The sequence below is a fragment of the Branchiostoma floridae genome, chromosome 12 (genome assembly GCF_000003815.2).
Source record: "Branchiostoma floridae strain S238N-H82 chromosome 12, Bfl_VNyyK, whole genome shotgun sequence".
Classification (NCBI taxonomy): domain Eukaryota; kingdom Metazoa; phylum Chordata; class Leptocardii; order Amphioxiformes; family Branchiostomatidae; genus Branchiostoma; species Branchiostoma floridae.
Window position 1 is genome coordinate 20,052,023 of NC_049990.1, and position 14,020 is coordinate 20,066,042.

Consider the following 14,020-nt stretch of genomic DNA (forward strand, 5'->3'; position numbering starts at 1 on the left):
AGCTGGTCAACTGGCTTACAGTCGCTGTGGTTGTCGCAGGAGCCATTTGTTGTACTGGTTGTCTAAAAGAGCTGTAACCCAGCACCCCTCTCCCTATATCTGCTGCAAAACTTGGCACACTCCCTGTTACTGCATGTTCTGACTGTTCCGTTGCTGGGGGGACCCTTGAATACCCAACTGTTGATGAAGGGACAGCACTTGACAGTGCTGGTCGCAAAGTTGTTGCTGGTACAGCTGTCTCAATTCTGCTTGCTGTTGCCAAAGCACCACGGGTGGAGGAGATGGGTGGAGCGGTTGGCGGGGAAACGTTGTCCGTTGCCATGGTAACAGCGCTGCGTGGCTGGGTGGCCTCGGGAGGAGACAGGAGCAGGTCGTGCCACGTCCTCCTCTGGCTCTGGGTCATGGACCCATCAAGGTCAAGGCTCATGGATCCAAGGTCATCCTGATGGGCAGATCTGCAGGTGATTAGATAGAATAATTAATGACTTTCATGATATTCCCTTGCATATTTATCCCTGTGGAGAGCAGTTCAAGAGATTGCGGGAATTACGACTTGTCAACACAACTTTATCAGCATGCTCAAGGTTTAGAAAGCCTTGATATAGCAAGCAAGTTTGCTAATCCTATATACTATAGGTGAAAAAATTATGGCTTTTAGTGCATGTGGCAAATGTGCAGATGTTGGCATACTTAATCCATACATGTGTTGGCACACTTAATCTATGTGTGTTTTTAAAGTGGTTTTTTTTAATGACTTTTAGTGCTTGTGGCAAATGTGCACTGACGTTGGCAAACTTAATCCATGTGTGTTTTTTGGCACACTTTTAGACAAATCAGTTCAGGGGCTTGATGGGCGTCACTTCACGAGGAAAGTGGGGTGCCTTTCCCAAGGCCAAAACATCTGGCATGGGTATGGCGAGTATTGAACCTGAGTCCATTGCTCTAACCCTTAAGACACACCAACGCATCTTATGTGAAAATCCTCATATCTTAGCCTATAGGATACCTCATTGTATCATCCAGTTCCTGAGCCAGAGCCATACTTCTGGCCATCCTTTCACTCCCAGGAGTATCCACCTCCTGTATGGTACTCAGCTCGTGTGTAGGGCCATCTCGGAAGTAATGTACCTACAACACATGAAACAAGGTAAAATTATAAGACACCAAAAGTTTAAACAGTTCTCCTTGTTATACAATGTACATAACCTGTGATGTATAACATTTATTTTAACAACCTGTTTCGTTACAATGATACTACAGTGACTGTGACAGTACAATACATAACACAAAAAGATATCACCTCTCAATAGTGCCATGTACCTATAAACTTTGATCCAGATTCAGATGCATGTCCAGTGGTTCAGATCTAAATTTGGACTTGTACTATTGAGGTCCTGCACACCTTTGCATTCTTTAACAGCACAGCGCTGGCAACCAGTCTAACACTAACAGCAATGTTTCTAGCACAGTGTCATATTTTACTATCTATAGAAGGTTTTAGATGGTTTAAAACAAAAAGGAAAAAATAAGATCATAGTTTTTGCACAACGGTTTGGAACTGGTCCCAATGTTTAGGTTTATTTTGGAACTGAAAGCCAGTTTCCGTCCAGTGTATGCATGGGTACCCAGCCCTAATCTCTCACTATTATCAATTTATATACAGGCATGTATTCCACCCACCTGTCGTGACCATGCTGGTGGTGGTTTGGGTGGAAGAGCAGCTTTACGGATGGGTTCGCCCATGGGTTCCTCTGTACTGGGACCTTCTGCTTCCAGGAAGTCTTCTCTCTCATACCCCTCTTTTGGCACAGTATTGCTGTCCTCTTCATCAACAGATGTGGAAGCTTCAGCAAGCTAGATATAAAAACAGCGAAACATTAACATAAGCAGCTGTGATTGCATTCATTTGCCAAAAAAAAAATCCATAACATTTTCAATATTTGCAATTGGTGAAAGTCGATACAGATTTGCTTGGCATAAATGATACTTTTTATAAAATATATTATTTACCTGTTGTAATATGTAGAGCTGTTGCTGTTCCTCCAGATGCCTTTGCTGTTCCGACATCTGCTGTTCAAGCCAGAGCTGTCTCACTCTCATCTCTTCCTCCTGTTTTCTCTGATGCGCCAGCATTTCCTACATATAAAAGTGTAAACCAGTGTTACCGTACTGAATCTTACTTGTTCTTTCTTATTTTCATATCTCTCAACAGGTAAAATTACTAAAAAGTATTCTATTCCACTATAGACATTGATCACCTTGCAATCTTGCAACTATATTAAATAGCATTTTGTGGAATTTTTTCCCTTAGTGATTGGAATAGCGTACAAAATGTACAAGTGTGACTAAAAAGACAACAAAACAAACCATAAAAAGATTTGTCTTTTTATCTATGAAATTTGTTGACCTTTTTGTCAGATTGCTCGGTCACAATGTCATTCTCTTTCGTACAGTGAGGTTGCCTGGCCTCGTGGAATGGGCTTGCTGAATACAAAAATCTGTTCCACTATTAAACAGTCTAGTAATGCAGGACTGTGATGATTCATCTAACCACTCACACTAAAGTGTACTTTTGGGAGACTTTTACTTACATGTATGTCTTCAGATATGTTAGAATGAACACACTTACTTCCTTCTGTCTTCTAACCATCTCCTGTTGTCTGATCAACTCTTCCTTCCTTCTCTGGATGTCCTCAAGTTCACGAGCCTTCTGATCAGTTAAAAAGGAGCCTGGCACTCCTGTATTTGATGGCACTGTTGGCAACCCTGGCTGCAGTGGTGTCCTCCCTTCATTCCTGGCTCCTGAATCAACCAACTGTAAGAGAACACAAGACACATGTGAACATTTGATCTAATACAAACACCACTCTACTACATATCATGTACAATGTATTTTCAGACAGACTGTGAACAACGTATTACTAAAAACTATTTGACTCAGAGTTTGCACTAAGATCTCTCAAAAAAGAGCGGCAGAACCTGACCACAGCGGATAACAGTTGAATCTTAGGTGTGCAGGGAAATACAATGGCCTTATATTTTTACCGTAAAGGTTGAATTAATTTCCTATACCTAAATCATTACAGTAGCTAAATCTATAAATCAACCGAGATATTACATATTATTTGTGTCTTTTGTTGCATCACTGGTAATTCAGATTTTCACACTTTACTCTCTACATGAATTTTCAAGACTGCAAGATAGCTACATGAAATGCAGGTCTACAGAAGGCATCTTTTGCTAGCATAAATAGCAAACATAGCTACCTGATCATGAGGTTGTCTTATGGCTGAGGCTTGAGCTACCTCGGTTGGCTCCTTGTGTAACCTGCTCTGTGGAACTCCCATAGAACTTGTCCAAGGTTGTAGTTTTGGCACAACAATGTCCCTGTCAGTAACAGCAGGTACCTGAGCTGTCCTTCCCGGCTGTCTCTGACTGTGCTGTTCCAGTTTCTCCTGTACCTTCTTCACAGCCTGCTGTCTGGCATGGTACTGTTCCAACAGCTTCTTCTGATGACGCCGAATGGTGATGAGCTGATCATCTATTGGTGGAGGCTGTGGACCAATCACAGATCGCCTTTCATCTGGGACAACAGGCTGTTGACCAACTGTGGGCTTCGTTTCATCTACACTAACTGTAGTAGGATGACCAATGGCAGCTTCTTTACTAATGGGAACCTGACCAATAGCAAAAGGTCTTGCATCTTCTCTCTGACCAATCAGGGTAGTTTTTTCATTCTCCTGACGCTGGAGAAGGTTGCGCTCCAGGAATTGCTGGCGCTGTTCATGGGCAGCACGTTCCTGTTCCAGCTGTTCCAGGAGCTGTCTTCTCTGCTGTTCCAGCTGCTGCATGAGGTTCAGCTGTTCCTGTTTCTGATGCTCAAGGTCAGCCATCATCTGAGATAGATGAGCGTAAGAAAAATCTTTTAAATTAGATGACTGAGACTGAAAGAAACATCGAACAGGAACAGGCCACACTTTCATTTTGGACAAACACTCTAATTCTGGACTAAATATTTCTAAATAATGAACATGGTTATTAGGGATATGAAGGTAACATTGCTTGGTCCTCTTGGACTTGTCAAACCTGCAAAAGGGAAATAGTCTCATTCTAATGTTTAATGTCTTGACATTACCTGAATGTGTGTTGTGTGTACTTTTTAAACTTATAAAAGTACTGAATCAAATTTCTTGTGTTTGACGTGAATGGTAGTATGCTTGAGCTTGTATGAGTATCAATACTGTAACTTACAGTAGAATAAACTAAATGGATAAATTTATTTCTAATATTGTACCTACCTCCTGCCTTTTGGCAGCCTCTGCTCTGATCCTCTTTGCCTCCTCCCTGGGGTGCAGCAAGGCTGTGCTTCCTGCAACAATGGTGTCTCCTGTTGTGTCCTGGGAGGTAGAAGCGCCCCCTGCACCTGCAGTACCAGCCTGGACCACTTCAGCTGTAACCTCTACCCCTTCTCTGTCAGGCTGGGAATCCCCTTCAGCTGGGCTGTCCTCCCTCTTTGGGGTCACTTCTTGTGAAGAAGACACTAGAGAAAAAGAAGATTCAGTTATCAAATAAAGAAAACATTATACATTAGACTTCCCCCTCACTACGTTTAACGTTACACAAGGAAAAAATAATTTAGTTTTTCCGTCTTTTTGTTCTCCAAACAAAGAAATGGTCAATGACCTGGCCTAGACAATGTGAACATAGTTACTGGGAGCCCCTGGTGTTCAATTATTATATTACATGTATGTAGCAAGTGGCAGGACAGAGCTGGAGGGGCTGGTCACCATATGAATGTATTGAATGTGTTTGAACAGAGCTGTAGTTTGTTAGCCTAGACCATGTATTGTAAAGGTAAATATATATATAATATTACTTTACAACTGAGTAAAACTATGCATTTGCATGTAACTGTTACCTTAGTAAGTTTTGAAGGGCCAACTTCGTTAGCTCCACCTCTCAAGAGGATGATAGATGATGATGATGATGTTACCTTAGTAAGTAAGTAGTTTGTCTTTTCTCACTCTGCCTCACCATTGTGTTAATGTTAAATGCGAAAAGAAAATGTTTTAGAGTTTGACCATTACATTAAGCTACAGTATAACACAAAAATCAATTTGTCCCTTTCTTTGATTTTCTCCAACCTACCTGTGTCTGTAATGCTACCCTCTTCAATGACATCCTTAGGCTCCTTTGGCCGAGTCTTCTCCTCAACCAACAATGGACCCTCCCTGTCCATTTCTCGTACAACAGGAAAAGGAACCACAGTACTGGCAGAGTCGGGTTCTGGAGCATCCTGGGAAGCTCTGGTCACCCATTCGTCTCTCTGGTTCTTGATCTTGTCCAGTAACCGCTTCAGGTTTTCTGCAGGATTGAAGACTTTTTTTAAAGTGAAGTGTCTCCAACACAGGGCTCTAGCCAGCGTCCGTTTTTCCGTCAATGGACGGAAATTTGCAGCGTGTGACGGAAAAATTTTCAAACCAATCCGTCAACTTTGACGGACAAAAATCTGATAAAAGCTCCTTGGTGGAAGCTACAGGCTGCTTGGGGACGCCGTCCACGGCCGTAGAAGCCACACACTGTTTGTTTTGCTATTGTTATGATTGTTGATAATGTGTGTCGGTGCCCTTTTGCATACGATAATCTCATTAAAACCCGTTTTTCAAGGTCTCAGTTCAGTCTCTCTAACTCCTGTAATAGTGTTTTCGCGACAATGGGAATTGGCTGACGGAAAAAAATGTCGAGCTGGCTAGAGCCCTGCTCCAACATGTACATTGTATACAAGCATGTACATGTATTGACCTCTAACATCGGTATAAAAACTTACAAAGAAAGTGAGTTTGATATCATTGCATTCCATGCAGACTTTCTGAAGATATTTGGCTCGAGATGTCTTTTTGACAAACATTTTTTTAGACGTTTTTGTCAGCCTTTTTTACTGTCTTCTTTATGTCTACCTGCAAACAAAAATGCCTAAAAAGTAATAAAAAAAGAAGCAGATCAGAGTAAAGAAATTTAATACTGTAAATGCATTAAAGTTCGCCGGGATTTAATTTTGCGGCAGCGGAAAAAGGACTGTTCGCGGTGGTTGTTTAAAGTTCGCGGTAGCACCATGCCATATAAAAAATGTTTGCGGTGGTTTTAAGGGGCGGTATAACCCGTCGTTGTGCGAACATGTCCGAACATTGAAAATCAGTTACTACGTTAACTGAAGGGACTACCCTAAAAGATCAATAAATAAATAAATAAGTTCACGGTAAATTTGCAACCCAAAAAACACAAATAAGATAAAACCATGTGACAGTGAAAATTTCAGCATTTACAGTCTCTCACAATATATGTAGGGTCAGTACAAAGCAAAACTTAATCTTAAATTGTTGGTGATAGTTGGTTGAAGGTACTTTCCTTATCTTCTAATTCTACATGTATTAGGGCCAAAGTTCGTTCATTCCATTCATTCAGTCATTTACATGTACCTTCTCTCCGTACAGGTTTGGAGTCTCTCCCAGGACTTTTCGGACCCTTCTCTCTCAGAGACTGGGCAGCTCTCGCCACACGGACCTCCTGGGGGGTCTCCTCCCCTGGCTCCACCGACAGGTCCAGCGAGGGGTCCCCTCCCGTGGGGGTGGCAGGAGGGGGGTGGGGATCGAGGGCTAGACTCACGTCCCCAACATAACCTAGGGGAAATCGATGGTCAATTTGTAACTCAATGAGAAGGCACATTGCATTGCAATTATTGTGCTTTCTTTGTGTTGTAATGTGCTGCAAGATGTATAGTGCATATTGCAAAGCATTCTAATGCAATTTTCTTTTGTATTGGGTTGCATAGTGTTCTTTTGCATCGTATTGTGCTGTGTTGTACTATGCTCTGCTGTGCTGTGCTGTTCTGCACTGTGTTGTGCTATGCTGTACCATGCTTTGTTGAGCTGTGCTACATTGTATACAGTCTGTGCTGCCCTATTCTACATATTGTATGTAAGAATACAATGTAAGTGTAACAAAGTGCTATTTATCATATACATGTACATTGTATGCTGTGCTTTGCTGTAATGAATAGCAAGTACTAGCATTGTTTCTTTCCCTGTATCTTGACCTACTGATTTCAGAAACAGCACTGTCAGTCTGAGTCTCCATTGCTTTGTTTAATTGTCTCTTTGCACAGATAGTTAAGGAAGAGGATACCCACCAGTCTGTGCCATGTACATGTCCTCAAATGCCTGCTCCATGTCCTGCTGTCCTTCTTCCTTCAACTCTAGCCGCTGGTGGGGGGGCCGGAACAAGTTAGCCTGCAGAAAGTCATTATAATATTAGTAACTACGGTAATTGTTATCTCCTTTGTATGAGATATCTTCGATAGGCTTTTACATCACACTCATTGTTCAACATAACATACATATATAAAGCAAGTCTTCAAAATATACTTGGAGGGACGTGGACTGCGAAATTAGGAAACAGACAACTTTCTAATATCACGAACACAGTGCTAACACATTTGCAAACGCAGTGCCCAACCTGAAATTTTGCAGTTGGAATTCAATACCACTTTTCCCCAAACTACATACTGTACATGCACAATTGCCTTTGTATATATTTTAATCTTGACAACAAACACAAGACTTAGTAGTCACATGTGATGTAACTTGAGGTAAAGATAACGGATATAAGTATATAGCTGCTGCGTTTTATGAAAAAAGTAACTTAGGGGACAACCTGACAAAATGATGGTGCAACCTGGCTTTCAAGTCAGGTTGCCCAGGCACTGAAAAAGGATTTTGAGCACTCACACACAAAACAACTTGTATTTAATCGTGCATTATATGACTTGCGGACTGACCGGCATGTTGGCGATGACCTGACGTCGATGCTGGCGGTCCTGGCGCTGAAGGTCACTCAGGTCATGCAGCAGCTGTTCATGATCCTGAACAGCACAAAAGAAGATTATCAAAGCAAAAGATTATCAATACCACTTATCAGTACATTAAGATGTACAATATTCTTAATTGCATGTAATTTTCCACTGCCTTAACAAACTGTTTTCTATGACCATTTAATTCTTATTGTTTATCAGCTTCCTTTTGACAATTGATATTTAATTCATAAGAGAACTCTCCACTCTCTACATGTATATAGAATGGCCATGGTGAAAAGTCACCAGATCTAGCCTAAGACGGTAGGAGTATTACCTTGTCTAGTTTCACACGATGGAGAGCATGTTTGTGTCTGAGCCGAGCCTTCTCAGTCTGTTCATGTTTTACTCTTTGCTCCTGGTCTTCCAGATCCTGTAGTCTCTCAAACTCCTCCACTGCAGCTGTTTTAGCATCACCCTGGGGAACATAAACCTTACCATTAACAAACAACACACTAATTGCAATGAGGTGAAACAGCATTTTGTATCTAAAAATTAAAATGCAAACATAGGAAACGGACCTCCCTTTAGAAATTATCATCATGATGGTTATGTTTGAGATGTGTTTGCATTGCACCTGGCTCAAGAAAAACAATTTCTTGCCGGGTTTAGTTCTCCGGGGTGTAGTACAACTTGTACTACAAGACGCCATGTTTACAGTGAAGGAAGAAGTGGAAGCGATTCATCGGAATGACGTCATGTATATCTTTAACGTCTCGGTTGAATTCGCAGCCTGATGTCCAAAATCGCACTTTTTGAAGACGTTTTAACATAACTTCGCGACTAAATTGTGGCATGGCAAATATCTCATTCTAATCGCAAAGAAAAGAACATCTAGAATTAATAGAAAATTATACAAATTAAAAAAAATTTCCCCTTCATTTTGCCAGTTCTTTAAAAATTTCAGAGTGTTTCTCTTTGCCTATAGGTACTAGTCGTTGTTTGTTTGTTATAAATCAGAAAGTAACCAAGGTCAGTAGCAAAACCTCTGCTTGGAGAGTAGCTATGTAAGTAGCTCCAGACATTGAGTTCTTGCGTTGTAAAGGCTAACATTAGGTGAGCAATGTTTCAATGGGTTGCATACTACTTTCAAAATAGTGGCGTCATTCTATAATTCTGCATCCCCTGAAAATACAGCTAGTGCTACAAGTAAATTGCTCAAAATTGCAATGCATATCCGATTCGGTACATCAGTTACTACCAACAAATTGCCATACCTCAAACAAATCCATCAAAGGGATCTTGAGTTATAGATAAAAAGACACAAAAACAATGAGCTGATAAAGAAAGTTACACTTCAAGTTCAACTGTTCTGTTTGAAACATATAAAACCTCCTCTTACCTGTTCTTGTTCTTCAGCTTTCTCAGCATACCCAGTAGGCATGTGGAAGTGTGTTGTGGACAGGGCGTCGGCATCTGTGAACCTCACTGGACGGCCAAGCTGCTTCAGGTCTATGTCCTGCAAAAAAGCAATTATTACAAATAAAATAAAAAAGAACAGAAGACTTATATATTATATAGGGCTTGTTCTACTCAATTAATCAGTTAACAGTTCCTCAAGCAACTGGGTAGATTTCACGTCTGACAATTAAAAAAATATTTCCAATTGCTTGAATGAGTAACTTTTGAATTGTGTGTAAAAATAAGACCATTATCCTACTAGGTAGATTTTTGTACCAAGAATGTTATGTTGAATGCCTTTTTTGTTACCTGTATTTAAGTACAACCATTTGATTTTATACCTGTAGGGGGTCGGGTTTTGGAGGTGGAAGGCTTGCCATGTGAGCTGCTCTTTCTTTCTCCTCATCAAGTGCTGCTTTTCTGTAAGACATCAACAAAAAGCTTCCTTTACTTCCTACCTTCTTAATAATTAAGTTAAAAGCAAGAAAGGAAAGAAGGTGTTCAAACAAGTTTGAAGTACATGTCTTTAACCTCTAGCAGCTTCAGTAACAAATGAAATACAGTACTGGTAATAATTGCATCACACTGCATACTGTAAAAACATTAATTTTATTATCACTGGGCTTTATTTTCTTACTTTGCACTTCATACTGCAAATTCTTGACACGAGAAAAACTACATATAAATTTCCCTTCCTCTTGAATCACAAACTTTTATTTAAAAAAACGATTCTAACAGACTATTCTAATTATTCTCATTATCATATTGGTCAGTTATTACTTATATAGAATAGTTGATTAGGAATACCATCCATACCTTGAGACAATGTGAGCCTTCTCCTTTTGCTCCTGGTGTTCTCTAAGAACCCGTAAGGCCCTCACAGCTTTAACATGTCTCTCATCTGCCTTCCTCTGATCTTCCACAGCCATGGCAAACCTCAGGTCATAGTCTGGCACCTTGGTGGGGATACAAAATGTATGTCATAACAAAGGTGAATACTTAGACATCATAAATGTACAATGTATATGGTAAATATTGTCCTTTGTGCCATGTGTTGTGAAATCAATGCAAAAGTGATCTCAAACCAGTTTAGCTCAACAAACTCAATTGACCATTAAGCCACTCTTACGTATATGTAGTTACTAGTATACTGGTCGTGACAGTGTACTTCAACGTTCAAGGTAGGTGCTATATACAGTACTTGCATGTATTTACACTAAAATTCCCCTTGACATATGCAATGAACAGTGACACTTTCCAGTAGCAAATGCTGCATGCAAGTTGGTTATCAGTAACAACAACCGAGACTCAAACTTAGGATCTCTTGGTCTAGACTCGGGAGGAAGGGTCGACTATGGATTTCTTGAAGACCTTTAAGTTTAAGCAACAAAATAACACAAAATAAGGAAAACAAACATCAGGTAAATATGAAACTTTTTAAGTTAAAACATGAAGGGAAGTCAATCTGCACATACTTAAACATTAATCTTACATTTTCTTTGGCCTCCTGGTGTGCTTCCCCTACTTTCTTGACACTGCTGTCATACAGGGTCTGTAGGGACCTCTGTTTCTCCTGCTGTTCATGATGCCACTCTTCCTGCAAAGGCCATTCATTCACATACAGGTAATAAACTTATACTAAAGGATATTTTATCAAATACAATTAACTAGTTAGAACATTAATACTAGAAGTACTAGCCTAAGATGTTACTAGACAATAAGTACATGACGGAGCTTTTCTGATCCATCATGAACCCTGGACAATATACAAAAAAACATGTACCTAATAATAATATACTAATATACCTTATGCATTACTAATTACTTAATACTATTACAATGAAAATATAGTCTGAGTAATGATGGGGCTACATTTCTAATCCGGGTCCTGGTCATTTAGGTTTGGCAACTGAAAAGAATGATATAATTTATAAAAGACGAGCAAAGAACGCGAAACGTACTAAAAATCCTTATGTTCCAGAGCAAAATAATATTATATTGTTTGATGTAAACTTCACTTCTTCAGTTCCACAAACAGCCTGACCGGGCCCCGAGTGGGACATGTGACCCTAGCATAACTGCAATGACAAACTTATAATCTAGTAGTTATACAACTTGTTGCAGTATACATATATACTGTGTGTCTACAAGAAAATATCTACTAGTACTGTAGTGTGTAGTTCTTAATGACTAAAATGATCAATGTACATGCAGCAGGAGGAACAAACCTTCAGTTCTGCTGCTATCTTGCTGATCTGTTGTTCCTTCCTATCCTTCACATCTTTCCTCACCTGACTGGCAAACGCCTTCTCCTGTTGTCTAACCTGCATTTAATAGTAATGATGCAAATTTTGCTAAATCCAAACACAAATATACAACAATATTGTCACAGATGTCGTCATGGACAGATAATCACTGTACTAAGGGCATGGCTATTGACAGGATGTTCCTGAACAAAAAATCATGTTATTGCAATTGGCACGGCAGGATACGCAGGTACATGTACTAGTATTAGAATGAATCACCATACTTCCATTCAATGCAATACTGCATTATGGCTAACTCAGTAGCATGTAAGGCTGCTAAACATGATATCTTTTAGCCTGAGTACCATCCTTCATAGTGGCCGCTGGCTCAAACTTTTCTCCAAGGCTAATAACAACCCAAGCCAAAAGATTGTCTCGGCAGTCACTACAGAGGATAGTACCCAGGTTAGACATCTTTCATCTCTCAAGAAGGAGCCTGTTCACAATATTATTCCGGCTAACAAGTAAAGAGAAAGAAGGAAACAAAGACTCTAAATCTAGTCACATTTAGGGCTGGGTGTTTTTCTTATTGGACCGGTCCAGAAAAACCGGACCTGAAAAAATTAGGTGGACCGGATGTTGGACCGGTTAGAAAATTAACAGATTATTTTATCAGGCTTTCACATGTTTTGGGCTTGCAGGTGGAAGAAAATAACAAGAGTGAAGCAGAGTAGAGTTTATAGTAATTTCTACCAAGTTTTACAGCCAATTGTACAGGTGCAGTTAGCGTTGAAGGATTTTAAAACGCCAGTGTGAGTCTAATACTCCACCAAACAGATCTCTTTGTAGTGAAATGGACCATTGGTCCAGGTATGAATCATACTGCATCAGGTCCAGGTTCAGGTTCGGACCTGGACCTGATCCTTTGGACCAGAACCGGACCTGACCCTGAATTTTCTGTACCGGTACCCAGCCCTAGTCACATTTAACATGTAATTGTTTTTTCTCTACTGTACCTGTTGTAACCTAAGTTTCCTCCTCCTTTCCTTCTCCTCCTGTATAAGCCTGGCCTCCTCGTTTGGACTGAGCCTCAGCAGCCGCCCGGCTACCTTACGTTTCACCTTGGACTGGTGCATGTCAGAGGAGATTTAGTCCTATTCTGAAGAAACGAACAGTTACATGCCATTATTAGGCATTAAGTTGTAAATGCAGCAACTTTCGCGGTAGTTTAATGTTTGCAAACACACACACAGCAAAAAGTCCTTTTTCTCGGTACCACGAAATTGAATCCCCGCGAACGTAAAAGTTAAATGCATTTAACGTTATAGTACTATCTTATTTTTTGTAGCATTCAAGTTTACAGTTGTACTTGTAGAAAATACTTGTATACTCCTCCAACAACTCTCAAGCACAAGGAACCAAGAGTTAAATAACAAGAGAGACTATTGACTCTAAAGCGAACCATGTGTTACTCAGCACCAAGAGACCACGTCTAGCGAAATAATAGACGTTAAATGAGGACAACAACAACAACAACAACATAGCCAGTGATAACATTACTGTACTAGTAACTATACCATCTGGAGTTTGCCGCTATCCCAGCTTGAGTCAGTAAAAATCTCACCTTTACAAGTACAAGTTCAACTACAAGGAGGTTGAGTAATCCCTTAAAAAATAAATTGTGTTTGAAATTTGATGACAGTTGACCAAACGAGTTTCTATGGTTTGAAATTTTGAGATGATGACACCTTCTTTTACCTCCTCTTCCCCGTGGGATTACATGCATTGTTAGTATCTACTGGAACAGAGAAGTTCCGCCTCCCCAACCAAGGAATAATTTTGCTCAACTTTTCTCTAACGTTACTAGTGTGGGGAGGGGGGCGACTTTAGCAAATTTTCGATATAACTCGATTGACAGTAAATATGAGCTTCTATGTGATCTTACCTCGTATGACAGGTACCTTCTTCGTCTTAGACATGTTTGAGATATAAAATAAGTGATATTTGATTCAGAAATTCACGAGATCACGTCCATTTTCGTCTCGGACAGTTCTGGCGAAATCGTTGGGTTTGAAAATGGCGTTTCAAAACACCCGCTTTGATTTTACGACAGTTTTTTAGTCGTAAATGTTATTTCGGTCTAAAACATTAAGGTATATTCACTTATACTATTATTTTAAGAAATATGCATGCATCTTCAATGATATGGCTTATGCTTTCATGGAAAACTGAGGAAATTTAAGACAAGAAAGCCTTTGATTACTAACTTTGTTGTTGTTTATTTTGAACGGTTTGCGGTAATGTTTCCCACTATTCTTTGCGCAGTGTAGACAACAAGTTTTCGGAACGTTTTGGTGAGTTCACGAAGTTATTTTTCAGAAATTAGCTCTAAATGTAGAGCAGAAAGGTAGTTTAGTTGCTCTTAAGCATATATCGTTTCCCAGTGTGTGACATATTTGGCTCAAAA

The 14,020-nt window shown here is 40.0% G+C and overlaps 1 protein-coding gene across 1 annotated transcript; it reads right to left on the reverse strand.

Moving 5' to 3' along the window:
- Window positions 1-15: 15 nt before the first annotated feature.
- Window positions 16-13,670, reverse strand: LOC118427166 (centrosomal protein of 295 kDa-like). The gene is made up of 20 exons (XM_035836804.1): window positions 13,499-13,670; window positions 12,570-12,712; window positions 11,536-11,631; window positions 10,800-10,904; window positions 10,124-10,263; window positions 9,649-9,727; window positions 9,249-9,365; window positions 8,184-8,324; window positions 7,835-7,918; window positions 7,187-7,286; window positions 6,477-6,677; window positions 5,149-5,364; window positions 4,299-4,540; window positions 3,267-3,896; window positions 2,630-2,815; window positions 2,011-2,136; window positions 1,681-1,854; window positions 1,007-1,128; window positions 179-455; window positions 16-24 (listed from the first exon to the last, which is right to left on the reverse strand). Exons 2-20 carry the CDS (start codon window positions 12,687-12,689, stop codon window positions 16-18), a joined length of 3,165 nt encoding a protein of 1,054 aa, XP_035692697.1. The 5' UTR covers window positions 12,690-12,712; window positions 13,499-13,670.
- Window positions 13,671-14,020: the final 350 nt, after the last annotated feature.

What these genes read in the sequence shown, in the direction of transcription:
- LOC118427166 (XM_035836804.1), bottom strand. Translation starts at nt 12,689, where the DNA reads ATGCACCAGTCCAAGGTGAAACGTAAGGTAGCCGGGCGGCTGCTGAGG. An exon ending in ACCAGGAGGCCAAAGAAAAT is followed by an intron (nt 10,264 to 10,799) that starts GTAAGATTAATG and finishes ATCCCCACCAAG; the next exon opens with GTGCCAGACTATGACCTGAG. An exon ending in GAACTGGATGATACAATGAG is followed by an intron (nt 456 to 1,006) that starts GTATCCTATAGG and finishes AATCACCTGCAG; the next exon opens with ATCTGCCCATCAGGATGACC.